The 27129-nt window shown below is 40.1% G+C and overlaps 1 protein-coding gene and 1 pseudogene across 7 annotated transcripts; both read left to right on the forward strand.

Moving 5' to 3' along the window:
• The first annotated feature begins 2413 nt into the window (after window positions 1–2413).
• TRA2A (transformer 2 alpha homolog) lies at window positions 2414–25325 on the forward strand. 6 transcript variants are annotated; one of them, XM_021716643.1, is made up of 10 exons: window positions 2453–2665; window positions 3174–3263; window positions 12737–13036; window positions 13328–13461; window positions 16235–16400; window positions 17601–17789; window positions 20384–20499; window positions 23504–23632; window positions 24261–24325; window positions 24480–25325. In XM_021716643.1, the coding sequence occupies exons 5-10, from the start codon at window positions 16368–16370 to the stop codon at window positions 24488–24490; spliced, it is 543 nt and encodes a 180-aa protein (XP_021572318.1). In that variant the 5' UTR covers window positions 2453–2665; window positions 3174–3263; window positions 12737–13036; window positions 13328–13461; window positions 16235–16367; the 3' UTR covers window positions 24491–25325. The 6 variants fall into 6 exon arrangements, with proteins under 6 accessions (XP_021572315.1, XP_008064378.1, XP_021572318.1 ...); XM_008066187.1 differs by lacking the exon at window positions 3174–3263 and having other exon boundaries at window positions 2430–2665; window positions 12737–13047; window positions 24258–24325; XM_008066186.1 differs by having other exon boundaries at window positions 12737–13461; window positions 24258–24325.
• LOC110596389 lies at window positions 2706–3584 on the forward strand (annotated as a pseudogene). Its single transcript, XR_002482420.1, has one exon. The product of XR_002482420.1 is annotated as an uncharacterized LOC110596389 (transcript).
• Window positions 25326–27129: the final 1804 nt, after the last annotated feature.

Here is a 27129-nt window from a genome sequence, read left to right on the forward strand (position 1 = left end):
TTAGCTGTGATCATGTCACTGTACTCCAGCCTGGGCAACGGAGTGAGACCCCGACTCAAAAAAAAGTGCTTTCAAAGAATCAGTTTAAATGACACAAGAAGAATGTTTCTTGATGCAATTAAAAAATATATTATGGACATTTTCAAACACAAAAGTAGAATAATATAATAAGCCCCTATGTACTCATTATCCAATTTCAACAATTAGTATCCTCCTTATGTTTACAGTATTTATTCGTCTTTTTTCCTGGAAAATTTAAAGGAAATCTCAGATATATCATTTCATAGCAAAGACTTTTTTCTTTTAAAATATCCACCATACTATTATCACGCCTGATAAAAATAACAATTCCCGAATATTCAGTCCTTATTCAAATTTTGCTCATTTTCCCAGTCTTGCTTTTAAATTTAATCTGTTGGGGAAATTAGGTTATTTGACCCATGAAAGCTGATTACTTCATCTTGGTGTTTGTTTTCCCTATTTTTCTATTTCCTGTACACTGTTGGTTAGAGTTAAGGCTTAATTAGATTTGAGTTCAATTTGAGGGATCAAGAATACTTCACAGGAGGTACTGTGTATTTTCAAATGCATCACTTCATAAGGTATCTCATGTCTGGTTGTCTTCCTTTTAATGGTAGGAAGATTGATCAGAGTTCAAATGAGGTCAGCCTGGTTCCCTCATTATACATCTTTTTAAAAGGGGAGATGGCATACACACTTAGCCCTATCAATAACAGACACAGTAAAACATTGAAATCTTGCCCAGGGTAACAATCTTCATAATAATGTTCAATTAACTTTCCTATCATATAACTATAGTGGAAAGTCCATGTCAACCTTTTATCACAAAGCACTGTGGGGGAAAAAATTAACAGGAAACTAATGTTAAAAATAGCATTCCACAAGTAAAGCTCAAAGTCCCCTGGTAAGTATTATCATGATTGGAAACCTAGATTAGGACAGATTTGGGAGCTCTTGATTATGAAACTTTAGGAAAATATCTAAGTCAAAAAGACTAGTAGGCAGCTAGGCTTATAAAAAATTAAATTGATTCGGCAGTCTCTAGGAGGGGGTACTGGAGGCAAGGAGGAATAAGAGGGAACCGCTGCTTTGCATTGTAATCTCATGGGTGCCTTTATCACTTCAACAACATTGCAAAGGGCACATGCTGAAGAAAAGCAAAACAGTTGGCTGAAAACATTTTTTATTTTTATTTGAAAGCAGGATTTAATGAAAGGACAGAAAAGCTCCCACAGCGGGAAGGGACCTGAAGGGGTTGCCCCACAAAACATTTTTTTTTTATCAATATTTTTTATTATGGTTTTGTGGGGTACAATTAAGGGTTAGATGTACAATTACGTTTCATTCAGGCACCCTGTTGATAAGAGATGTTTCCCCTTCCCCAGACAGATATTTGCTACTGTTAATCCCACCCCCCCAAAACATTTTTTAAAAACCCATTACACTGGGCCCAGTGGCTCATGCCTATAATCCCAGCACTTCCTTTGGGACGCCGAGGTTAAAGGACTGCCTGAGCCCACAGGTTCGAGACCAGCCCGGGCAGCTTGGCTCGAGACCTTATCTACAATAATGAAGAAACATGAGCCGAGCATGGTGGCGCATGCCGGTAGTTCCAACTACTAGGAAGGCTGATGCGGAAGGATGGCCTGAGCCCAGAAAGTCGAGGCTCCAGCCTGGGGGACAGAGACTCCGACTCAAAAATTTTTTAAATTTTCCTGTGATAGGCTTTTTTAAATTTTTGAGTCGGAGTCTCTGTCCCCCAGGCTGGAGCCTCGACTTGCTGGGCTCAGGCCATCCTTCTGCATCAGCCTTCCAAGTAGTTGTAACACACACACACATATACATATATAGACTTTCTGTTTCCTTCCATCAGAATCCACTTGGGACCATATTTAAAGGCGCTAAGGTCAATAAAGCGCCTCTGGTGACAGTCTTCAAAGAGGCTGTTGGCCGGGCTTGGTGGCTCAGCCTGTAATCCCAGAGCTTTGGGAGGCCGAGGTGAGTGGATTGCCTGAGCCCACCGGTTCGAGACCCGCCTGGGCAACTTGGGGAGACCTCATCTCTACAATAAGTAAAAAATTAGCTGGGCGTGGTAGCGCACGCCTGTAGTTCCAGCTACTCGGAAGGCGGAGGCCGAAGGATCTCCGGAGCCCAGCAGGTCGAGGCTGCGGTGGCCGGGAGCGGCCACTGCACTCCAGCCTGGGTGACAGAGTGAGACTCCAACTCAAAAAAAAAAAAAAAAAGACTGTCACGTTAGAGAAGAACTCGAAGTTTGGAGGACAGAGCTGGGGGCGCGGTTCCCAGGCGCCCAGGCTCGGAACCCCCAACCCCCGCGAGCGGGCAGAGCCGACACAAAGCCTCGCGGGGGCGGGGCCCGTGACGTCACAGCTGCGCCCGCCCCCTTACGCCGCGCTCCGGGGAGGCCAGAAGGTTTCTGGCGGCGCCGGCGCCATTTTGCCTGAGCCTGAGACCGAGTGGGAGCGGAGTGGAGCGGCCGTTGTCGCCGACTCTGTCCTCCTCCCCACGGTCCGGCCAGCGGGTTGATTAGGCCGTCGGCCCTCGAGCCGAGACTTGCCTCTTATTTAGTTCTGGGGAGCGCATGGCCGACATGAGTGATGTAGAGGAGAACAACTTCGAGGGCAGAGTGAGTACAAAGCCACGGGAGCCGTCTAGGCGGCGGCCCGATGCTCGGGGTCTCTTGGGGACGAGCGCGGTCGGGCGGGGTTACTGAGCGTCCGGCGAGGGCCCCGCGGGGACCAACCTCTGCAGCCATCGCGATTGCTTCCTCACATCCCAAGATGGCTTCTGGGTTCCACTCGTTCCCCCAACACTACGGAGCACACCCCTCCCCCCTTTTTCGAGGCGGACTGGTATCTGGGCGCTCGGGTCCGGTTCCCTCCCTCCCCCCGCCCCTGAGGCCTCCTAATCTTGGTTCCGAGGTGTGGGTCCCCGTCGCGGGGGAGGCGGGAGGCGGCGGCAGGGGGTTCCCCTCCGGCCGGATTAGTGGTAGGTGCTTCCTGCGGTGGCGTTTCTGGCGACCCCGAGCACCGTGGAGGGTCTCGGGGCCGAAAGTGCGCGGGGCTGTGTTCCGGGCGGGCAGAAGCTGGCGTGGGACTAGCTGGGGCCTGTGTCTCCTTGGCTCTCTATTGCAGTGAGCGGCCGCGTCTCTGTTGGAACCGGCGGCGTTGCGTCTATAAAGGCGAAAGCCTTGAGGTTGAAGGTGGGACGAGCCTAATGAAGTGGTTAGTCAACGACCGCACCGACCCTTAAGCGTTCTTAAGACGAGAGCTGTGAGGGGAACACTACGCAAGGAGCCCTTTCCCTTAACGTCCCTTCTCCTTTCTTTCACTTCGAAACGAATGTGAAAATGCTATAACGCCTGATTTTTCTCATTCCTTGATGTTGGGTTTTTTTTCTTCTTTATATCTCAACTTCTAATGCTCTTCTTCCTGTGACCTTACATCTAAAAACTGATCACTCCTTTACAGGTTTTTACGGTAAAAAAAAAAAAAAAAAAGAAAGAAAGCAAAGGAATCTTCCGTCTTGAATCTTACATAACTGGACGAATTTCATGGCTCAGGTTTTTAGAACGAGGTAGTCCATGGGTACTGTTCTCTCACTCAAAAGATTGTCTGAAAATTAACGGGCCGTCTCTCGTTTCTTTTCTCACCCCATCCCCCAGCTCAGGTTTTCATTATTTGGGGTCGGATTAGTGTAAAGTCACAAAGAATACATTATCGTCAGCATAAACGCACTAGAACGTTCATCACTGAGCTACATTTTCAGAATTACCCCAGTAGTGGAAGTGAGTGAGTGTCACTAAGGGAAACCTAGGAAACGCTTGAAGTGTGCTGAGGGGGGTTGATTTTGTCCTTTTTGGAGGTTCGTAATATAAACACCTGGATCCAGAAAGTCAAATCAGAAGGTCAGAGTAGGCTTTAGTCCTTTTTGAATAAAGAAATTTAAAGCAATAAGTTAGAAACAAAAAAGCTATCTTGAATGCCTCTGATTGGATTTTTTGATAAATTTTGGAGCATGACAATAAGTGAAAGTTGAACCTGCTCATTTTTTAGGATGGTATTTTGCATGCCCCAATAGAAGTTTCCAGAATCGTGCGATTAAAATATTTGATGGTAGTTGTAAACTGCTTCTACTTTTGAAGATGTTAAGTAGTTGTGGAACGGAATTTTGCTGTTCATCCTCTTTCCTTCAATTAACATTCATAACAAAAACATTTAATTGGTAAAGTTTGTTTTGGTTTGTCTTTTGGGGGAAGTAAAGAGAACTACCAGTGGGACCCTGTTTTCTTTAGTTTTTATGTTTTGTCATCGAGTTGAAGAAGGGAGGAAGTTCTAGATGATTGTCACCTTACCCACCAAAGAAAGTAACATGTAAGATTCCCCCTCACTTTTAAGCTAAAATATATGTAGGCATTAATTATTTATTTAATAGAAATAGAAAAATATTTTTTCGCAAGTGGTAGTCAAGTGTATTTTAGTGTAAATCAGATTGAATGATGAGTAATAATTAATGCTTCCACACTGACCTGTTGTATCTTTCTATGTTTTTAAAATTATTTTTTAGATTGAGTAATATTTGTAATTGGTTAAAGAATTGGAAGAATGCTGGAAGCTTTTGTGGAGGTGTCCTATTTTATTGTTTCTTAAAGCAGTTCACTAGTGCTTTTGGTTTTTAAACTCCAGTGACAACTTTTACCTGGTGACCATATACCAGCAGTTAATTTTTTATATAACACAACTGCTGTATTGCCTTTGTTTCTGAAGATATATAAATGTAACAACTACTTAGGCTCAAAAAAGGATTTTCAGATGATGTGAGGTATTTAAATTATTGTGCATCATACTTTTTTATGACTAAAGCAAATTAGGGAAAACAACAAACAGGTCAGCATTCAAATGTTAGGGTTACCAAGTGTTTGTGGAGATTGAGAGTCTAGCTTCTGGGCTAAATTAATGTTTTCTCCTTCTGTAGGAATTTAATGAAAAGAATGCTTCTAGCACTTTAAAGTGCCATGTCGCTTGCTTTATCTGGAGTTTGAGCAAGGCACATATTAACCCCATCCACTAAAAAGATATTTAGAATTGGAGAATAACTTTCTAGATGCTACCAAGCATATTAAAGAAACAAAACTGATATTAGTACTGCTTACTTTCATTTTAGAGCCCATCAGCCCCAAAATGTTTGATATCTTTTCTTATGTATTGCTTATGATTACTTTTGCAAAGACTGGAATGTTAGCATTTTAGAACTTAAAAGTTGATACCGAAAAGACCACACATGCAGGAATCTGAGACAAGTCCCACCCAGTCCACTGCTCATTTCTTATTTATTTACTCATTCATTTTAGAAAGTAGTATTTATTAAGAAGACAGAAAAGCTTCCACAGCAGCGGAGACCTGAGAAAGAAGGTTGCCCTTGATTTACTTTCTAAAAATAGTACACTGTGCTACAGTGTCTCAGAGCCATCATTGGAGTTTACAAAAAGCAATTACTAAAGCATAATTTTCCATTATAAATTAATGTCTTCCATTTTAAAGCGTTAGAGTAAAAGAACTTTAGGAAAGAAAATAGCATTGTATGGATTCTGTTGTAAGTAACCTGAGGTCAAATTAATTAATAGAGCATTTGCTTCCTTTTTTAAAGTAAAGGCTAGATCTTGAGGAAAAGAACTTGCAGGCTAATTTGAGATGACTGACAGTTCAAATCTAGCTAAAAATAAGTACATACATTTCTATGTGATGGAATTAATAAGGAATTCAGAAAATGGGTGAGTAGTTTTGTGAGCTAGGGCAATGGGAAAGCCTTATCTAAGATGTGAAACTTTTACTAGATTTTATGTTCGGGAAATGAATATTGAGTGTATGGATGTGACAATGAGGAGTATGCTAGAAATGTGAAAGATTTGACTAAACATTCAGTCAGAGAATGGAGAGTTTTGAATTCTAGGTGTAGAAATTTGGATTTGCTCCAAAATGCTGTAAGGAACTATCTATAAGCTCTTAATTCGGGGGGATATAATGAAAGGAATTTTAGCAAAGACCAGAGAATGATAAAGGAAGAGTGACTTGAAGTATTTGAGGAAGGAAATTATGAAAAAAAATCTAGTCTAAACAGGACAGTAGTGGGATGTACCTAGGGCGACAAAGGAAGATTTAAGATAAAAGGAAAAATAAAAGAAAAAAAAAAGAGACAGTTTTCCAGGAATCCAGGAGGCAAATGGTGCCATTAAAATAAATAGGTCCATTAAGGCAATTTTCTTGGAATATATGTATCAAGTTAACAAACATTTAAAGTGAAAATGTCCTTTGGAACTGGGAGTGAAATTGGCACTTGAACTGTGGCTTGCCGATCATCTTCGTAAAAGTCATGAGTTGTTTTCTTTATACAGCTTAAACAGATTAGGATTTTGATCTCAAATTCTGTTGCCCTTTATAGAAATTAGGGGAATGGAAATTAAGCTTTTCTCACCATTATACTTATTTTATTTCCCTTCTTAGCCCTACATTTTTAAAAACTAAGAAAAATGTGCTTTTTTTTCATACAGTGACCCAGTGTTTATAATAGAGGTTAATTATTCTTTATTGTTAAGAGATCTGTCTTATAATTCCATTTTTTTATGCTTTGTACAGTTGAAGGGGAAAGATGCTGCTTGTGCTTGCCTGCTTTTCAGGTTTTGTTCTGGATTCTTGAGTAGCTGGAGTTTTTTTTGTTTTTGTTTTGTTTGAGAGACTCCTTGAATTACCCTTCTTAATATATGAGATGATTGGATGATAAAAAGTGAAGAACAAAACAATTTTGTCTGTACCAATTTGGAATTAAAAGTTGTGTGTGTTTAGATACTTTGTTAAAGAATGGAAGAAATGAGGGGTTTTTTTTTTTTACCCCCCTCTGAAACCCAATTTGTTAATGAGTAAGGACTACTTCATTCAGAACCCAGCATCGTGACTGGCTTGTTTTAAAAAAAAAACAAAAACCTCTTGAACTGGGCTTTAAATGTTTTTGTTTATGTAATTTTATTTTATTTTATTTTATTTTTTTCCTTTGGGGGGAAGAAGAAAGAGAGAAAGAGAGAGAGAGAAAGAGACTGGACTCCAGTCTATTGCGGAAACGATGTCTGTTTATGTAATTTAAAAACAATAAATATGAGGAACATCATAGCATTTTAGCTTTAAAAAGTCTAATTCAAGCCGGGCTCGGTGGCTCAGCCTTTGGGAGGCTGAGGTGAGTGGATTGCCTGAGCCCGCGGGTTCGAGACCCACCTGGGCAGCGAGACCTCATCTCTACAATAAATAAAAAAATCAGCGGGGCGTGGTAGCGCATGCCTGTAATTCCGGCTACTTGGAAGGCTGAGGCGGAAGGATCCCTGGAGCCCAGCAGGTGAGGCTGCGGTGGCCGGGAGTGGCCACTGCACTCCAGTCTGGGTGACAGAGTGAGACTCCAACTCAAAAAAAAAAAAAGTCTAATTCAGCTTCACATTATTTTCATGTATCATCAATTGACCTGTTACAAAAGGGTAAGGCTTCTTTTCTTATAGTAGGGATAGTGTTAAACCTGAAAAAAATCTTATTTGTCCTGGGTTTAATGTATTTTCCTAAAATTAGGTACCATCAGTTCTCTAAGTTTAATGCTTCCTATTTTCCCACCCCTGTTGAAGCAAAGAAGTTGTAAATTAAAGGAAACACCTTGAAGCTCACATTTTCGTATTTTAGATTATTTCATTCACTAAATAGTACTAATTTGCTCAATACAAGTAGAAGGCAGGATTTTGAAAAGTTGTAGTGTGAGTAATTAGACCCACAGTGCATACCTAATTTTACAGACCTGTCGTAGATGCTTTTATATTTTGTACTGTTTCTAAAATGAGAATAAACAATATATAAATCTGAGGGAGTGTGGAGGGGTTTACATATTAAAGGAAGATAGTCATTTTTTTAAAATTTAGCTATATTAAAATACACTTTTGTCTGCAGGCCTAATTTTGCAGATGAACTGAACTTTTTGACCTATCTGGTCTAGGATGAGGTATAGTGTATACAGTATAACAAGTGTGAAATGGCATAAGTAACTAGCATGGTTATTTCATAGAACTTGCCTGGCAGTGTAAATATTTTCTCTTTGATAGTATCAGTGGGTGCTCAGGCATCAAACAATTAACCCTGGGGCCTTTGCAGAAAAGTGAATATTCACATAGTGAGTAAATACTGATTATTACTTGTTCCTTTCCTAACATTTATCAGGCCAGGAGTAGAGGTGAGAAAATGATAATGATCCTCCAAGGAAAAGACTACAAACACTAAAGAAAAGTTGAGAGGGGAATAATAAAAAAGGAAATGTGGTTCCCCTTCACTCTTCTAAGTTACTTATATATGTAGTTGTGTGTAATCCTTATTGTCTGTGATGTTCACCAAATATGTGAGTGACTAGGCCTGACTGATCTGAGGGAGGTTAGGATTTTTCCTGGAATCCAGGGCCCTATCATCTGACTCTCAAGATTTATAAATAATGCCTTATACCAGAAGATGAGAACATGTAGAAAGCATTATAACAAGTTCTTAGTAGTTTGGGTTTAATTGCTATTTATTTGCTTTTAATACAGCTAACCCACTTTAGTCCTTATAAACAAACTTGTTTTCTCTACCTTTGAAATTGCTACTTAAACATTAGCTTTTGAACATTAAGATGATAGGTATATGAGCCACAATTAAAATTTATGTAAAAAGATTATAATTTTTACAGGTAATTTCACAATTAAGGTATAGCTCTAAATTTGATTGTTTAAGTGCCAATTACCAAGTCATTTATTTATGATAAAACTTCCCAGAATTATTCCAGATGTTAGAGAATAAACAAAAGAGTTTTAGAATATCTTTGAGACCACATTTACCTCAGTCAGAATACAGCATACAGATAGGACTTTAAAAGAAGGGAAATTATTATTCAAAACTAGCTAACACTATGAGCAATCAGTATTTTCTTTTTAAGGAAGTGCTCTAATGGTACTTAGTGTTTAGGAAGAGACTGAAAGTGTTTCTTCAGCTGTCTAAGGGTTTTTAAAAAATATCCTGTCATACCCGAGAGGAAGGAGACAGGACTGTAATTTGTAGACTGATACTGAGTAAATACAGAGTTTCTTAAACAAGTCTAAAGAATGAAGTTGGGGGGGGCTGGTGCAGTGGCTTATGCCTATAGTCGCAGTGCTTTGGGGAGGCCAAGATGAAAGGACTGCTTGAGACTAGGCGTTCAAGACCAATCTGGGCAACGTCGTGAGGCCCCATACCCCTCTACATACACACACACACACACACACACACACACGAAGTTCTTAGTGCAATAAATGTTATAATAGTATTTGGGTATTTTAAATACATTTTCTTCTCTTTGGAGACTTAAGATTTAATAAATGCACTAGTGTATTTCTATAGAAATAGAGATCTAATTTCATAAAATAGGAAAATATTTTGAGTAAGTTTTTTACATGCTTGTATTATACTCCTAGACTTGGATTTGTGTAAATTTGGCACTATTATCTGGCTTAGAATTTGCCTGACTTAATATTGGAATTGGAATGAGTTACAGCGTAGCATTTATATTAGTTTGTGTGTTTATTTTAGTGGGTATGAAGTACTATGCCTATGTATAGTCTTGGAATTTTTCATCATTAATATAGGTTGTATTAAAAGATGGCAATTATTGCTTGCTGTGGGAATTGTTTATATTCTGAAATAATATGTACATATATATACTAACCCATTTCCTGATTAAAAGAATAGTACATGGTTGCTGAGTGTAAAATACAACCTTATTTTTACACAGAAGAATGGTTTTTGGAAGGCTTGTTTTGGATACACTGTAATACTTTCTTGGTGTTCATAGTTAGCGCTCTCATTTTTTGGCTTTGTCTTTCAACCACCACCAGAGATGTTTTTATAAAGAAGAGTTAAAAACTGGCCAGGCATAGTGGCTCACACTTGTAATCCTAGCACTTTGGGGGGGGACAAGGCAGGAGGATTGCTTGAGCCCAGGAGTTTGAGGCCAGCCGAGGCTACATAGCAAGATCTGGTCTCTACAAAATTTAAAAATTAACCAGGTGTGGTGGCGCATGCCTGTAGTCTAGCTACTCAGTAGGTTGAGGTGGGAGGATCGCCTGAGCCCAAGAGATTGAGGCTGGGGTGAACTGTGATTGTGCCACTGCAGTCTCTCTGGCCTGGGTGACAGAATGAGACTCTGACTCCAAAACAAAACAAAAACTTAAGCTAAACAAGCAAATAAACACCAAAACAAAAACCTGTTTAAGCAGGTTGTGCTGTGAGAACTTTCTCCTAGCTTCTGGTTTACAGCATGTAAGGTAGGTTGGAGGCCCATTTAAGATTTCTGTTAAAATCCATTATTTAAGTTAATTGAAGCATTAATCAACCCATTTCAACCAGGCTGTTTAGTTAATGGTTGTTGGATTCAGGAACCAGGTTATCAAGGAATTTGTTAGAATTCCCTGACTAGACAGTGTTAAGAGCAGGTAGTCTAGTGAAACTAGGCAGATATCACTCCTTGCCAGCATTTATTTATTTATTTTCCTGTTTGTAATTTAGTTTAGATATTTGTGATAGACACCTTGGATAATAGAAAGCAAAGCTTCCTTTAAAATATGTGGAAAAAAAGATGTTCTGTCTTACCTTAATGCTTTATTGCTCCTCCAGAACTGAGATTTAAATTTTCACATGTTGCTAGGTTACCATGTTTAATATAAGGTTTTTATTTCTATTCTAGTAAAATTGAAGGTTTTCGGTATCTTACAAAGCAAACCTTCTGATAAGTTACGTATAACAAGAACTGTGGGCCGGGCTCAGTGTCTCAGCCTGTAATCCCAGCACTTTGGGAGGCCAAGGCGAGTGGATTGCCTGAGCCCGCGGGTTCAAGACCCACCCGGGCAACTTGGCGAGACCTTGTCTCTACAATAAATAAAAAACTAGCCGGGCGTGGTAGCGCGCACCTGTAGTTCCGGCTACTTGGAAGGCTGAGGCGGAAGGATCGCCGGAGCCCAGCAGGTCGAGGCTGCGGTGGCCGGGAGCAGCCACTGCACTCTAGCCTGGGTGACAGAGTGAGACTCCAACTCAAAAAAACCAAAAAAACCCCAAAACAACAACAGCAAAAAACAAGAACTGTGGTGTTGATATTTGTAGATATTACTCCAGCTACTGCTATTCAACAGTAGCATAAATGAATGTTATGCCAGAGGGTCTGTTTTATAAAAAGAAAGGGAAAAATAATTTTTTATCAGTTCAGTTAACAAACCCCTGCCTGTGAAACCTCAAACATATTAGCCATACTTTTTTTTAAAAGGTACTTAATATGCTTTAATATTTTCAATGAGTGAAAAAGCGCAAGTTGCTGTGCCTGCTCCAGGCATTTGCCCAGGAGTGTCTGAAATATGGTGAAAGACTTGTAGGTAGCCTAATGGGAAAGGTTGGTATAGAACAGAAAAGTGGCTATATGTTTCAGTTTTGTTTTCAGCTGGAAAAAAATGGAAAGACCTAGCAGCATTAGTACTGTTCTTGATAAGTCTTTTTGGCATTAAACATGAAGTAAAGGAAAAGTTTCAAGGAAGCTGTTTTTAAAAAGTTGTGTGATGATTTTTTGGCATAAATGAAAATTGGTGTGAAATTACTTTTCTAAAACTAAATTAATTGTTTATGCTAATAGTCAAGTTTTAAATGGACAGAGGAACCAAGCTGTCCTCCCTGTTTTGGTCATAAGTGCCTCATGTCTGTCAAATTTAAAAGCAAATTTTTAATTAATATCAATTACTTGGGAAGTTTTGATTTGTATCCAACTTTCAGAAACCAGATTTCTGCTAACAAGATCGTCACTAAAGGGAGTACAAGTATACATGAATACATAAAATAGTAAAAACTATGAAGAGGTGGGATCAAAGATAAAGGACCATGATGCAGATCTTGCAACTTCTTGCTCATCATGATATTTTGTGATTAATAGGGCATTTTAAGTGGCATGGTTGCAAAAACGCATTATTTTGAGGATTAACCCAAAGGGTAATTTCAAGAATTTCAGGCTTCCTCTTCCACTTAGTTTATTCAGTATGCTTGTTTGTCTTCAGAACATATCTTTCTGGTTAAGTCAGAATGAGCAAAGGTAGTGGTCAAACAAAATTGGGAGAAGGTCTTAGTTTTACTCATTTTTGCACTTTTTTGAGCCTTGGCATGTGTGCTGTAATATGTGGATTTAGACAGGTGTGTACAATCATATTTCAGCCTGGGATGCTTTGCTTTAACTATATCTTGGTTTCTTAGCATGACTTAGTAAAAGCTTATTTTAAGAATCTTCAGGTTATAAAATAGTGGAAATTAAACACAGGCTGGGGGGAATACAGTTAATATTAGATTTATGTTTGGATTAAGTATATTAAAACTGTTCACATTTTAGGAACTAGAATGAAACATTAAAGGGGAGGAGGGTGAAGAGTATGGTAAAAAAAATTTAGAGAAATTCAGTAAATTCTTTGTTAGAAACTAGACTTTTGAACAATTTTAAAGACTATAAAATTGTTTTTTAAAAAATTAAACTAGTTATTTGCACTTTACCTGCTGGCTTTTCCATTTGGTAGATAACATTCTGAACTCCAGCAGAGTTTTATAATCCCCACGTGCTTAAATATACTAAATGTTCTTTTTCCATTAAGGTTAATGTTCGTGAAGAAATTGAAGAGTTTTTTCCAAGAATGTGGAAGATAAATCAAGATAAAAGAAGGCTAATGAAAAGTATTAAAGATCAGAAAATTAAAATTGAATGGGGGAAAAAATTGAACAGAAGATTGGTCAGATAGAAGCACTTGAATATTTTTTAAGGCTATTTTGAATTGTTTGAATTGGGGAAGAATACACGAAGTATGAAAAATGAAAAACTCAATGAAGAATGAAGAGAAGTAGAAAGCAAGAGTGAAGTAGAATTAAAAGAATCTGGAAGAATGAATGGGTCCTAGGTTAAGTAAATGTATGGTTTATGTTCCAGTGTCTGTATGATCAAGTTGTAGATGAATTTGCATGATTACTTAGTTAATAGAGAATTGGTGATCTGGTTCAAGTAGGAAATTATTGAGGACAGTTAGCAGTATTAACAATGGGTTATTAATGAGCTGAAATTTTTTCTGGAGGGTGTTGCCTAACCATTTGTTTTTCAGGAGCAATCAATATAAATAATTACGGTACTTTAAATGTTAGGTGTTAGGCATCTACGTGACCAGTGCCATTTGTAATACTGTCTTCTTTGTTAGGAGTCTCGCTCTCAGTCAAAATCTCCAACGGGAACTCCTGCTCGTGTAAAATCGGAGAGCAGGTCAGGATCTCGTAGTCCATCAAGAGTTTCCAAACACTCTGAATCCCATTCCCGATCAAGATCAAAATCCAGGTAAGGCTTTAAAATAATGCTTAGGCTGCTGTTCTTGGGTTTTTTAGGACAAAGGAATTTTTGACCGCATTTTGTGTAGAAGTTTCACCAGAGACTCAATTGCCAAGTTATTTTTCTCAGACTGCAGTTTAGAAATGTATAATATATTCTAAATAAAGACTTAGAATCATCTCTTGGCTCAATCTGTTGAATACTAGCTATCGATTTAAATGTGCTTGGCATTTGAAAATTTGTGTTTGGTTTTATGCCAGCAATATTTGTACAACAACAAAACAGTTTACTCCATTGGAGATTCACATGTCATTTAGTGCGGAGAAAGTTGGTGTGTGTTGTACTTGTTGGTTATCAGAATGCTTTGAGAAGCATTTTTGTTTTTTCTGGGGTTTTTTTTTTTGTTTTTTTTTTTTTCGTTTTTGAGTTGGAGTCTGACTCTGTCGCCCAGACTGGAGTGCAGTGGCCGCTCCTGGCTACTACTCGACCTGCTGGGCTCCGGCAATCCTTCCACCTCAGCCTTCCAAGTAGCTGGAACTACAGGCGTGTACTACCACACCCGGCTAATTTTTTGATTGATTGTAGAGATGAGGTCTCACCAAGTTGCCCAGGTGGGTCTCGAACCCATGGGCTCAGGCAGTTCACTCGCCTCAGCCTCCCAAGGCGTGGGATTACAGGCTGAGCCACCGAGCCCGGTGAGAAGCATTTTTGATTCTCATCCCTGGTCATTGCCTTATCACTCAGTTAATTAAATCTACGTGTGCAGAATAATAGTGGATAAAATTTGAGTGTGGAAATAGAAATGAGAGTATTTTTGCCTTGGAACCTTTGCATTTGCCACACTCAACCTAGAATTTTCTACTCTTAGGTAGTCTCATATTATTTGGTTGTCACCAAGAGCATTAAATAGCATATAGACTCTTCATTCCCTTGTTTTTTGTTTTTTGAGTTGAGTTTCGCTCTGTCGCCCAGGCTTGAGTGCAGTGGCATGCTCACGGCTACCACAACCTCAACCAGCTAGGCTCAGGTAATCCTTTCACCGCAGCCTCCTGAATAGCTGGGACTATAGGCACCCACTATGATACCTGGCTTTTTATTGTAGAGGCAAATTCTCACCAGGTTGCCCAGCCTGGTGTCGAACCCCTGGGCTCAGGCAATCCTCTAGCTTCTGCTTCCCAAAGTGAAAATACAGGTGTGAGCCAACGTGCCCAGCCATTCTTTTTTTTTATTATTTATAGTATTTGTTATTGTTTGATTTAAAGAAAAGATTGGAACTCCTGAAAAATTTTAATGTCATGCTTTCATCTAATAGATGAGGTGGGTGTTAAGATTGATGATTTAATTTGGCAGTTACTAGATTACAGCTGCTAAAGAAAGATTGGAAGCCAGGCTCAGTGGCTCAGCCTGTAATCCCGCGCTTTGGGAGGCCGAGGTGAGTTAATTGCCTGAGCCCACGGGTTCAAGACCCGCCTGGGCAACTTGGCGAGGCCTCATCTCTACAATAAATCAAAAAACTTAGCCGGGCGTGGTAGCATGCACCTGTAGTTCTAGCTACTTGGAAGGCTGAGATGGAAGGATCGCTGCAGCCCAGCAGGTCGAGGCTGCAGTGGCCGGGAGCGGCCACTACACGCCAGTCTGATGACTGAGTGAGACTCCAACTCAAAAAAAAAAAATGATTGGAAAGGAAATCATATTTAGCAGCAAAGGGAATATAGAACTATATTGGAGAAGGTGGCAAGACTCAGAGGATTTTTTTTTTTTTTAATAGTGATGAGATCTCACTGTTTCCTAGGATGGACTCCAACTCCTGGGCTCAGTCAATCCCCTTACCTTAGCCTTATGAGTAACTGGAACTTTAGGCATGTGTGGTGGGACTACAAGAATGTGCCATCATGCCTGGCTAAGAATTAAAGGATTTTATTGTGGTGATAGCAGTAATTGTTTTATTTGTTTGTTTTTAAGAACACGGAGCCTTAACATGTTAGTATGGATGTTAGTGAGGTGAAATGAAAAGGGTCACTGTATAAGGGATTGACTGAGAACAGGAAGGAAGTTGTGATTTAAAAGTATAGGAAAGAGCCGGGCTCGGTGGCTCAGCCTGTAATCCCGCGCCTTTGGGAGGCTGAGGTGAGTGGATTGCCTGAGCCCGTGGGTTCGAGACCCGCCTGGGGAGTGAGACCTCATCTCTACAATAAATCAAAAAATCAGCCGGGCGTGGTAGCACGCGCCTGTACTTCCGGCTACTTGGAAGGCTGAGGCGGAAGGATTGCCGAAACCCAGCAAGTCGAGGCTGCGGTGGCCAGGAGCGGCCACTGCACTCCAGTCTAGGCGGCAGAGTGAGACTCCAACTCAAAAATTAAAAGTACAGGAAAAAGAATATTTCATCAAAAAGGAGGAAGGGCTGGGCGTGGTGACTCATGCCTGTAATCTCAGCACTTTGAGAGGCAGAGATGAGAGGACTGCCTGAACCCAGGAGTTTGAGACCAGCCTGGGCAACTTGGCAAGACCTCATCTCTACAATAAACCAAAAATTAGCCAAGTATAGTATCTCGTTCCTATAGTTTTAGCTACCTGGAAGGCTGAGGCAGACGGATTGCCTGAGCCCAGCAGGTCGAGCATGCCACTGCACTCCAGCCTGGGCGACAGAGTGAGACTCCAACTCAGCAAAAAGGAGGAAGGAGCTAAGTATAGGTAGGGATATATGTATGTTTACATCCTTGGAAGAGGGAAGGTATTAGCCGTTTTGTTCCATTATCTTTACTGAAATTTATTTCTCTCAAAGGTCGAGGTCAAGGAGACATTCTCATAGACGTTACACTCGGTCCAGATCCCACTCTCACTCTCATAGGAGACGATCTCGAAGTAGGTCATACACACCAGAATACCGGCGGCGAAGGAGCCGAAGTCATTCTCCAATGTCTAACCGGAGAAGACATACAGGCAGCAGGGTATGTGGTTTATAAAAGTTAATGAAAATTTGTTTTCTCTTTCCTGTCTATTTGGTTATGGCGTGATAGCTTGCTTTTTATGGAAGCTTAGCCATTGTTCAGGTGGTTCTCCAGAAACTTCCTTAATAAGCTGCTTTAGCTTTTAAAATAAAGAAAAGGAAAATGTTTTATATTATGAGTATACCGGTAAAGGAAATGCCACCATCCTTAGTAAGCTTGCACTTTTGTGACAGAGGATGCAAAGGGAATATCTTTTCTTTTAACGTTGAGTAGTTAAAAAGAAGATGGAATTTCGGAAGAAATATGTTCCAAAAATTAAAGTGAAAAAAGCGTAAGCTGAGTTTCATCACCTGGGGTGAGGGGCAAGGAAATGATAAAAACTCTGTAATAATAATAGCATGTTTTTTTCAGTACATTTAATGCTGATAATATTTCTGTTAGGCAAGTTATCATGTTTTAGGGATAAGGAAATTGAGTGTTGAGTGTGTGACATTGAGGAGTTTTTTGCTAACTGGCAGAACCCAGATTTCAGCCAGGCTGCCTGACTCCAAAGTTGCTGTGCTGTATTTTGCTTTGCTTCTCACACATGATACTGACTCAACTGTAGTGGAGTATGTCATTATTTATTTTTTTGCGTTGAAGTCACTCTGTTGCCCAGACTGGAGTGCACTGGTCGCTTCTGGCTACCGCAGCCTCGACCTGCTGGGCTCCAGCGATCCTTCCGCCTCAGCCTTCCAAGTAGCTGGAACTACAGGCGCGTGCTACCACGCCCAGCTAATTTTTTGATTTATTGTAGAGATGAGGTCTCGTAAAGTTGCCCAGTGCTTCAGTGAGGCATCTAAGTCAGCAAGCACAGATGAAGTCAGATTAAGTATAAATCTATAAGGAGTGTAAAACATTTGAATAAATTAGAAATGTGATATTAAGCTGAGGAAAAATTCTTAGGATACATTCTGAAAATTTCTGGGCTAGAGAGCAATGTTTTTATTCAGGCTATATTTCGAAAGTATATTCCAGAGAAGGCTTGAGGATACTGTGAACTAAAAAATAGGGCTGATCTGGTTTAGTTCTCCTAAAATCCTTCTTTAAATGACTAGAAACAGTATGTTCTTAGTGTGTTGGGTTAGGTGTTCTAAAAAAAGTATTGGTATTTTTTAATTTGGCTTTTAATTAAAGTTAAATACCATTTTTGTTCAATAGGCGAATCCAGATCCCAACACTTGTCTTGGAGTGTTTGGCCTCAGTTTGTACACAACAGAGAGAGATCTTCGTGAAGTATTTTCTCGATATGGACCACTGAGTGGTGTAAATGTGGTTTATGATCAGCGAACTGGACGATCACGGGGATTTGCTTTTGTGTATTTCGAGAGAATAGATGACTCGAAGGAGGTAAATTTGCTTTATAATTTTCATTTTCAAAAAATTTTTTTACTTTCAGGGACTTGAAGTGCAGTTACATGAGTTCTGTAAACATTATATATCCTTTGTATCTCTGGCCTGATTTCACACTCTTCTTGGTTTTACAATTGGAGTAGCCACAGTTTCACCTTTCAGCTTATGCTTTCTGGAATAGGTTTATTCTGACTGAAGTCTGTTTTTTAAAGTGAGCCATAAAATGTTTAGGATTAATCTGTTTAATTTTATGTCTATAATTAGCTCCCCTTGAATAATTACAGAGCTTTGTTTTTTCATTCTCTAAATAACATTGTTTTACAATTGAAAAAATAATACATGGGAAGCATTGGTAGTTTTTTGTTTAGTGTTATTCTTTTTTTTTTTTTTTGAGTTGGAGTCTCACTCTGTCACCCAGACTGGAGTGCAGTGGCCGCTGCCAGCCACCGCAGCCTCGACCTACTGGGCTCCGGTGATCCTTCCACCTCAGCCTTCCAAGTAGCTGGAATTATAGGCACGTGCTACCACGCCCACTAATTTTTTGATTTATTGTAGAGATGAGGTCTCGCCAAGTTGCCCAGGTGGGTCTCGAACCCGCGGGGTCAGGCAGTCCACTCACCTCAGTCTCCCAAAGCGCGGAATTACAGACTGAGGCACTGAGCCTGGATTAGTGTTATTCTTAATTCACCTAACAAAAGGATCCTAATCAACGTCAGTTTAAATACTGCTATTCCTAATGTATTCAATATTGAATTATAAAGAAAGTCCTAGGTTTGCTGTCTCTCTACTAAAAGTTTATAACTACTGAGTTAGAAAATTGCATTTTAAGGAATTTGAAGTTTAACATTAGTTTTATTAGGCATTAAAGGAAAGTGCTATCTTTTCTTTTTTTGTGTCATTGTACATGTGATAGCAGTTGGATATAAATCATTACTACTCTGATTCAGCAGTTTTTGAATGCAATGTAATAAAAATTGGATAAAATGCAGTCCTAGTAAAAGTTGGCCCATCTTGGATAGACCAGGGATGCTGCTAAATATCACAGAGTGCACAGAATGTTCTCCCACAGCATGGGCTCAAAAGACTCAAAATATCAGTAGTGCTGAGGTTGAGAAATCCTAGATAACTCTAACAAAATAATAATTCAGCTGTTTGTCGTGTATATAATAGTCCCTCTAACAACTTCTTTACTGTTACGTATTTGTGATTTTATTCCTGTTCAAATACCTAGCCTAAAGTACAAGCAAAACAGCACAGTTTAATTTTTTTTTTTTTTTTTTTTTTTTTTACATGTAACTCGTTTTTGTTATCTCTTGATCGCTCCTCCCTGGTTTACTTCTGGATAAAATAAAAATGGCAACTTAGGTTCAGTAAACTTCTTGCAAGTATTTCCATTTGCTGAAGTGGTTAAATTATCACTGCATTTATTGATGGCACGTGAGGGCAAAGTGAAAGAAAATAGGAGTTCCCGGTATAAAGATATGGGGGTACTTTTTGGCAAGCTTGGAAATTCCGTTTGGTTATGTATTTTTAATTGCTCTTCTAAGGACAATAGAAGTTCATTTATATTTGGAGTTTACTAGGTGGTGGTGTTTGATTTAAGGAATGGCTTGACTGGGTTAGACTTGTCAGCTGAACTGCAGTTTCTGTTTTTAGTTAACCAGACTGAAACCTTAAACAGGCTGCTTTGAGTGGTTGGTTCCTTCTTTATGGCTATGGCTGCCCTGGCCTTTAGGTACAGGCCTTTTGAAATGGTTGCTAAAGTGTCTGTGTGCATCGGCAAAACCAAAACTGTTTTGCCTGCAGTAAAGAATAAGAGGTAAACTCCTTGTCCCTGTTTGAGAAAGAAAAACTTAAGAGAATTTTGATATGTGAAGTTTCTTTTTTTTCCCCTTCCACTTCAGTCTTCTAAGTAGATGGAACTACAGGCACGTGCCACCAAGCCTGGCTAATTTTTGGATTTATTGTAGAGATGAGGTCTCGCCAAGTTGCCTAGGCTAAGTTGGGTGGGGTTCTTTTCCCCCCTGAACCAAATAATGCTGTCAAAATTGTTCTTTTGCAAGATGAGACCAGAGACATATCTTGATCTTCTAGGAGCATAGTCTCTTGTCAGAGTTAAACTTGTATATCTATCGGTTCAGTCTCAGTAAAGACTTTTGTCTGTTTGTATCATCATTTCTTCTTGGCTGTTCACTAGTACACTCGACTGCAAACTAAAGAACAAGAATGGAGGCAGGTTGTACATAAAACCTATATGGAGTTTAACTTGCTATTTTTGATATTTGAAGTCAGTCTTTGTAAGTGTAATGACTGGATAGTAGGAAGTATGGCATGGCAGCCTACTTGGGCAACCTACAAAAAACTTGACTTCAAAAGATTTTTCCTCCTCTGAGAACTGAACCGGAACTGGAAAGTTTGTTAACTATTTGGGCTGAGTAAATTAAAATGTGTTTTGGACAGTGTTGAGGCATAGAATTGTCTATGTAATCCCTTGTATAAGCTACATTGTTTGGACTACAAATACTTTGTTTAATTTTAAGTCATGATTACTTCAAGGCTAGTGTGAATTATGTGCCTGCTCTCCTTTATAGGCCATGGAAAGGGCAAATGGAATGGAGCTGGATGGTAGAAGAATACGTGTGGATTATTCTATCACCAAGAGGGCGCACACACCAACACCAGGCATCTACATGGGCAGACCAACTCAGTAAGATTTCAAGTTTTGTTATCTAACCTAGAATGTGTGCAGATTTTTGATTAATCAGAAGATAAAGTTTTTTAAAGTTTTTTAATTTATATATATTTGAGTCATATATATATATATTTTTTTTTTTTTTAGCAAAAGGACAAATTAAAAATTCTCTTGGTACTATACAAAAAGAAGTTACTGAATACTAGAAAAATATCATATGTTGTTTAAATATTCTTTCTCTGTTGTTACGTAATCTTGGAAGCCTCTGTGTATAGGGCAAGTTTTATTGATTAGTGTTTAAAAAAAAAAGATACATGGTTTTATCAATGTTCAAAGCATAAATAAAGACATACATAATGTTTTAAAATAACCAAAGGCAATAATCACAGATATTTCTTTGGACTGAAAGAGGGAATGCAGTTAGTATTCATGGGGGTATTGGTTTGGGACCTGTGGATACCAGAATCTGCAGGTGCTCAAGTCCCTGATTTAAAATGATGTATTTAAGCCAGACTCGGTGGCTCAGCCTGTAATCCCGCGCTTTTGGGGGGCTGAGGTGAGTGGATTGCCTGAGCCCGCGGGTTCGAGACCCGCCTGGGCAACTTGGCGAGACTTCATCTCTACAATAAATCAAAAAATTAGCCAGGCGTGATAGCGCACGCCTGTAGTTCCAGCTATTCAGAAGGCTAAGACAGAAGGATCGCCAGCACCCAGCAGGTCGAGGCTGCGGTGGCCGGAAACGGCCACTGCACTCCAGTCTGGGTGACAAAGTGAAACTCCAACTCAAAAATAAAATAAAATAAAATGACATATTTACATATAACCTATGTACATCCTCTCATAAGTAATCATCTGTAGATTACAATAAATCCCCTACATGTGAATCTGAACTTCTTTTTTTTTTTTAAATCAGAGTTTCACTCTGTCGCCCAGGCTGGAGTGCCGTGGCATGCTCACAGCCACAGCAGCCTTGACCTGCTGGGTTCAGGCAATCCTCCTGCCTCAGCCTTCCAAGTTGCTGGAACCACAGGTGTGTGCCACCACACCCAATAAATTTTTTGATTTATTGTAGAGGTGAGGTCTTGCCAAGTTTCCCGGGCGGGTCTCGAACCCTTGGACTCAGGCAATCCCCTTACCTTGGCCTCCCAATGTACTAGGCATGTGAACTTTCTTTTTTTTTTTTTGGGTTGGAGTCTTACTCTGTCACCCAGACTGGAGTGCAGTGGCAGCTCCCAGCCACCGCAGCCTCGACCTGCTGCGCTCTGGCGATCCTTCCACCTCAGCCTTCCAAGTAGCCAGAATTACAGGCATGTGCTACCACGCCCGGCTGATTTTTTTGATTTATTGTAGAGATTAGGTCTCGCTGTCCAGGCGGGTCTCAAACCTGCGGACTCAGGCAATCCACTCACTTCAGCCTCCCAAAGGCATGGGATTACAGGCTGAGCCACAGAGCCCGGCTTGATTTTTGATTTTATTGTAGAGATGAGGTCTCGCCAAGTTGCCTAGGCGGGTCTTGAACCTGCGGGCTCAGGCAATCCACTCACCTCAGGCTCCCAAGGCGTGGGATTACAGGCTGAGCCACTGAACCCGGCTGGCATGTGAACTTCCAAAGATGCAAACATGCCTTCACATATCCAATCACATAAGTTAATTCATGTGTCTGGCATACATTGCATGCATCCTCTACAAATGGTTGTGCCTTGGTGTACTTTACAGTATTGTATTAGAGTTCAGTAGTACAGTATCTTTATTTCAAATTCAGGAAGCAAGTGTAGAAGCAGTGGTGATATAGCTGGTATTATATAGCCGATTGTGTTAGTTGGACAACTAGGCTAACTTTGTTAGACTTACAAATAAACATGCTCTCAGAATGGAACTCATTTGTATGGAGAGGACTTACTGTACTTAACATACCTAATGTACTATAAATGTTACATAATAGTTGCTGTGCTGTGCTGTATTGCTTAGGGAATGACAAAGTCAGGGGGATGTCTGTACATATTCGGTATGGACACAATTTTTTCTCCCAAGTATTTTATCTCAGTTGAATTCACGAATGAGGAACTCACAGATATGACGGACCAACTGTACAGTCTTTCATTTAATTTGAAACACTTGGGGGACTGTGAATTTTGTCAGGGAAAGCCTATAGAAATCTAAACTTAGTGTCCCTATGGTTAAAAATTTGGAAGGCACCAGGAGAAACAGCTTGGAGTTTAAATTCACTGTCAGGCCGGCTTCAGTGGCTCAGCCTGTAATCCCAGCACTTTAAGAGGCCAAGGTGAGTGGATTGCCTGAGCCCGCGGGTTCAAGACCAGTCCAGGCAACTTGGCGAGACCTCATCTCTACAATAAAAAATAGCCAGATTTGGTAGCGCATCTATAGTTCCGGCTACTCGGAAGGCTGAGACGGAAGGATTGCTGGAACCCAGAAGTTTGACATTGGGATGGCCAGGAGTGTGTGTGCCACTGCACTCCGGCCTGGGCAAAGGAGTGAGACTCCAACTCAGAACAAACAAACAAACAAAATTCACTGTCAGAGGATTAAACATCAGACCCGGGCATAGTTTAACACTACTGCTGGATCTCAGTGTAAGGTAGTTAGCTCTCTTTTGTATTCAGGGTTGGCTATTTAAAAAAATTTTTCGTGTTTATTAATTGTCTTTCGATTAGTCATAGATATACACACTTCAGCAATTGGGTACTGTTTCTGAGCGCAGCATTTCATTCCATTTTGTTGAAAACGTCCTAATGATTTGGGCAGTGCATTAATACAAATGCATTTCATAGTTTTGAGAGTTTTTTGTGAAGGCATCCTTGCTTATATATGTAATGAATAGCAGCCAAAGCAGGATACCATAGGAGTCAGTAAAATGAGATGTGGAGGCAAATGGCATGAATGTTTCTTCTCCCTTATCTCTCTTAGATTCCTTTGTGTGTCTGTGTATGCTGTCAATGTGTATTAAATTATCTTGGAAAATAATCACTCGCTGATGTTAAACATTTCCATTTTTCTGCAGTAGTGGTGGCGGTGGTGGCGGTGGAGGTGGCGGTGGAGGTGGTGGTGGTGGCAGGCGTCGAGATTCTTACTATGATAGAGGATATGATCGTGGGTATGACAGATACGAAGACTACGATTACCGGTACAGGTAATGTTTTATGTGAGATTCTGTTCTAAAGTAGATAATAGTTGTGTTATTGGCATTGATGTGTATGAATAAAAACTTGATGTTTAAAATAGATTGTATGGCCAGGTGCGGTGGCTCAAGCCTGTAATCCTAACACTTTGGGCGGTCAAGATGAGAGGATTGCCTGAGCCCACAGGTTCGAGAACAGCCTGGGCAACTTGGCAAGACCTCATCTCTACAACAAATTAATTAATTAGCTGGGCATGGTAGCGCATGCCTGTAGTTCCAGCTACCCCGAAGGCAGAGGCAGAAGGATCGCCAGAGCCCAGCAGCTTGACGCTGGGGTGGCTGTGAGCGTGCCACTGCACACCAGCCTGGGTGACGGAGTGAGGATCCATCCTAACTCAAAAAATTTTTAAAAATTAAATAGATTGTATGTTATGCTTTCAGAACAGAGGTTAATTATCTGTATTTACTAATATTTTGGTGTGCCATATACTTACTGTTTTAGTTTAATTGGCACACAGAAAACATACTAGTTATCATCTTGGGCACATTATTATTTTGAGTGAAGAGAAATTTTTATTTTCATCTGCCTCTGTGAAGTGATTATGTGGTATGCTAAGTAGTGTTTTATTTCTTACAGAAGAAGATCACCCTCTCCTTATTATAGTCGATACAGATCACGGTCACGATCTCGTTCCTACAGCCCAAGTACGTGAATTTTGCTTTTGTAGCATTAAACACCTTCTTTCTAATTAATCCCTCATTTTAGAATATTAGGGTATATAGCGGCAGTAATAGTTGGAAAAGTATTAGGCAAGTCAAACTATTGTCATCTTAATTTTTTTTTTGCTTTCTCTTCCAGGACGCTATTGATAAAGGAATGGTTGCAGTTAAGGATGTTTTTTCTCTTCGTTTTCCTTTTTTGTTAAATTCTGGATTTCCTCAGGCTTCTGATCCTTCCTACTCATTAAAAAGAATCCTCTAAAATTTTTGGTTTGTTTAACATCTACAATTTTTGTCCATTGTGTTGCTGTTTTTCACTTTTTATTATACTCTTAAAGATGTATCGTCATTTTGAGTAAACATCTTGACTAAAAAGAAGGAACCCCAGTGTTATGCTTTGTAAAAGACTTTTTCTTTACTTTTACAGAATATAAAATGAGGAAAGAATGATCTTTTTAAAGCTGCTTTTGTGTTAGATACTGTCTTAGAGATCTGCATTTATGAGGAGCTCCTTTTCTAAACTTTCTTTTGGTGAAGATAGTAACACATGAAGTAGTTTGGTCATGTCAGGTTTGTCTAGGGAGGCATGGAGCAGATAGTGGAGTGTAGAAAGCGCGAAGCTGTAGAAGAAAACACTCAGATGTTTCTTTTGAAGAATGGAATTTTTTAGCCCTTCTAAAAATTAAGTCATGTTTTAGAGATGAAAAGCTTGTGGACTCCTATAAAACATGTTGTATTGAAATACATCTGTTAAGCCTTGGAAACTTAAAATGTGGTTTCTGTGTTAAACTTATTGAAGTTTATTCCCTCAATCAGTGAAGGACAACCCTTATTTATTACCTAGAGCAATTGTATCATTTGCTGTAAGAAATGTTGGTATTGGGATGATGATTAAACATGTTACTGTTATAGAGTCCTTAGAAGATGATACATATGGGAAAACGTAGTCGGTCTCCTTTCAAATAAAAGTTAATTTCTTTGAAAATGGGATTGTCTCTTTATTGTGGTACAATGGAGAAGTATAGCTGGGTTGATTGGACCAGTTCTTTTTCCTCACATTTCCTCAGTACCTATTTCTGTAAAATTTTGCCTACCCTGGGACTTAATTTTCTAATATTTCTCATCTTTAAAAAAAAGTTTGTTCTAGCTGGGCTCGGTGGCTCAGCCTGTAATCCTGCGCCTTTGGGAGGCTGAGGTGAGTGGATTGCCTGAGCCTGCGGGTTCGAGACCCCCCCCCTGGGCAATTTGGCAAGACCTCATCTCTACAGTAAATCAAAAAATTAGCCAGGTGTGGTAGCGCATACCTATAGTTCCAGCTACTTGGAAGGCTGAGGCAGAAGGATCACAAGACCCCAGCAAGTTGAGGCTGTGGTGGCCGGGAGCGGCCACTGCACTCCATTCTGGGCGACAGAGTGAGACTCCTCAAAAAAACAAAAACAAAAACGTTTTTTCTTGGACTGGGCATGTTGGCTTGTGCCAGTATTCCAGCACTTTGGGAGGTCAGGGTGGGAGGATCACTTGAGGCCAGGAGTTCATGGTAGTTCACATTTTCAAGAAGCCTATATTCTAGTTAGAAAACACTTAAATGACTATAATACAACATTAAAGGGGAGGATGTTTCAGATGACCTTTATAAAAAGGTATTAGGAGCCTGAGCTCCTTTATTGTCTAAAAGCAATAGGAATAAAATTAGATTTATTATCTCTGATCATGTATGGATCAGAATTTTGTAGATCTGTGGAACTAAAGTGCCTCAGACAACTTTATTTTAAAAGCTACCTTTTCAAAAGACTTAAAAAATTCTTTTTGCCAATAAAGGATATCCAAAGAACACAGTTGGCAATCTTTTTCTTGGTCCTCAGAGGGTTTTTGTTAAGACAGGTTGTTTAAAAGGGAGCTGTGTGCAGCCATACATGCCTGTAGTCTCAGCTACTTGGGAGGCTGCAGCAGGAAGATCATTTGAGGCCCAGAGTTCATGGTTGTATTGCACTGTGATTTTGCCTGTAAATAACAGCATTACATAGCAAGACCCTGTCTACAAGACGCCAAGCTCCGTGGCTCAGCCTGTAATTCCATCACTTTGGGAGGCCAAGGTGAGTGGAGTGCCAGAGCCCACAGGTTCAAGACCAGCCCAGGGAACTTAGCGAGACCTGCTCTTTACAATAAAAAATTAGCCAGGCGTAGCGCATGCCTGTAGTTCCAGCTACTTGGAAGGCTGAGGCGGAAGGATTCACGGAGCCCAGCAGGTCGAGGCTGCAGTGGCTGAGAGCAGCCACTGCACTCCAGTCTGGGTGACAGAGTGAGATTCCAACTCAAAAAAAAATAGTAGAAAACTGAAACCCATGACCCTAAATATTAATAATTTATTGACAATTGGAATGCCTTAAAGACTTAAGCAGTGTATAATCAATAAAGTGAAAACATTAGCCAGTATCTGGAGAGAATAGCCCTTACAAAATAGTCTTGGAAGTCCTCCCTGAGACATGAAGTCTGCAAAGATCTGAAGATGAGGGATATCTGTAGCTATTTGAGGAAAGAGCGTATTATATATAGGGAACAACAATTAGGTTAGTGGCATATCTGGGATGTTTGAGAAGAAGAGAGGCCAGAAAGGACAAAGATGATAACTACAGGGGTGATTGCTGCTGGGGGGTGGGAAGGGAATGGGGTGACAGGTGTGGTTTCCAGCAATCAAGAGGCATGTTTTGGGGTTTTTTTTTGTTTTTTTGTGGTTTTTTTTGAGTTGGAGTCTCACTCTGTCACCCAGACTGGAGTGCAGTGGCCACTCC

The sequence above is a fragment of the Carlito syrichta genome, unplaced genomic scaffold (genome assembly GCF_000164805.1).
Source record: "Carlito syrichta isolate Samal-C Ts95f unplaced genomic scaffold, Tarsius_syrichta-2.0.1 Scaffold308854, whole genome shotgun sequence".
Classification (NCBI taxonomy): Eukaryota; Metazoa; Chordata; class Mammalia; order Primates; family Tarsiidae; genus Carlito; species Carlito syrichta.

What these genes read in the sequence shown, in the direction of transcription:
- TRA2A (XM_021716640.1), top strand. Translation starts at nt 2,621, where the DNA reads ATGGCCGACATGAGTGATGTAGAGGAGAACAACTTCGAGGGCAGA. An exon ending in AGAACAACTTCGAGGGCAGA is followed by an intron (nt 2,666 to 13,327) that starts GTGAGTACAAAG and finishes CTTCTTTGTTAG; the next exon opens with GAGTCTCGCTCTCAGTCAAA. An exon ending in TACATGGGCAGACCAACTCA is followed by an intron (nt 20,500 to 23,503) that starts GTAAGATTTCAA and finishes ATTTTTCTGCAG; the next exon opens with TAGTGGTGGCGGTGGTGGCG.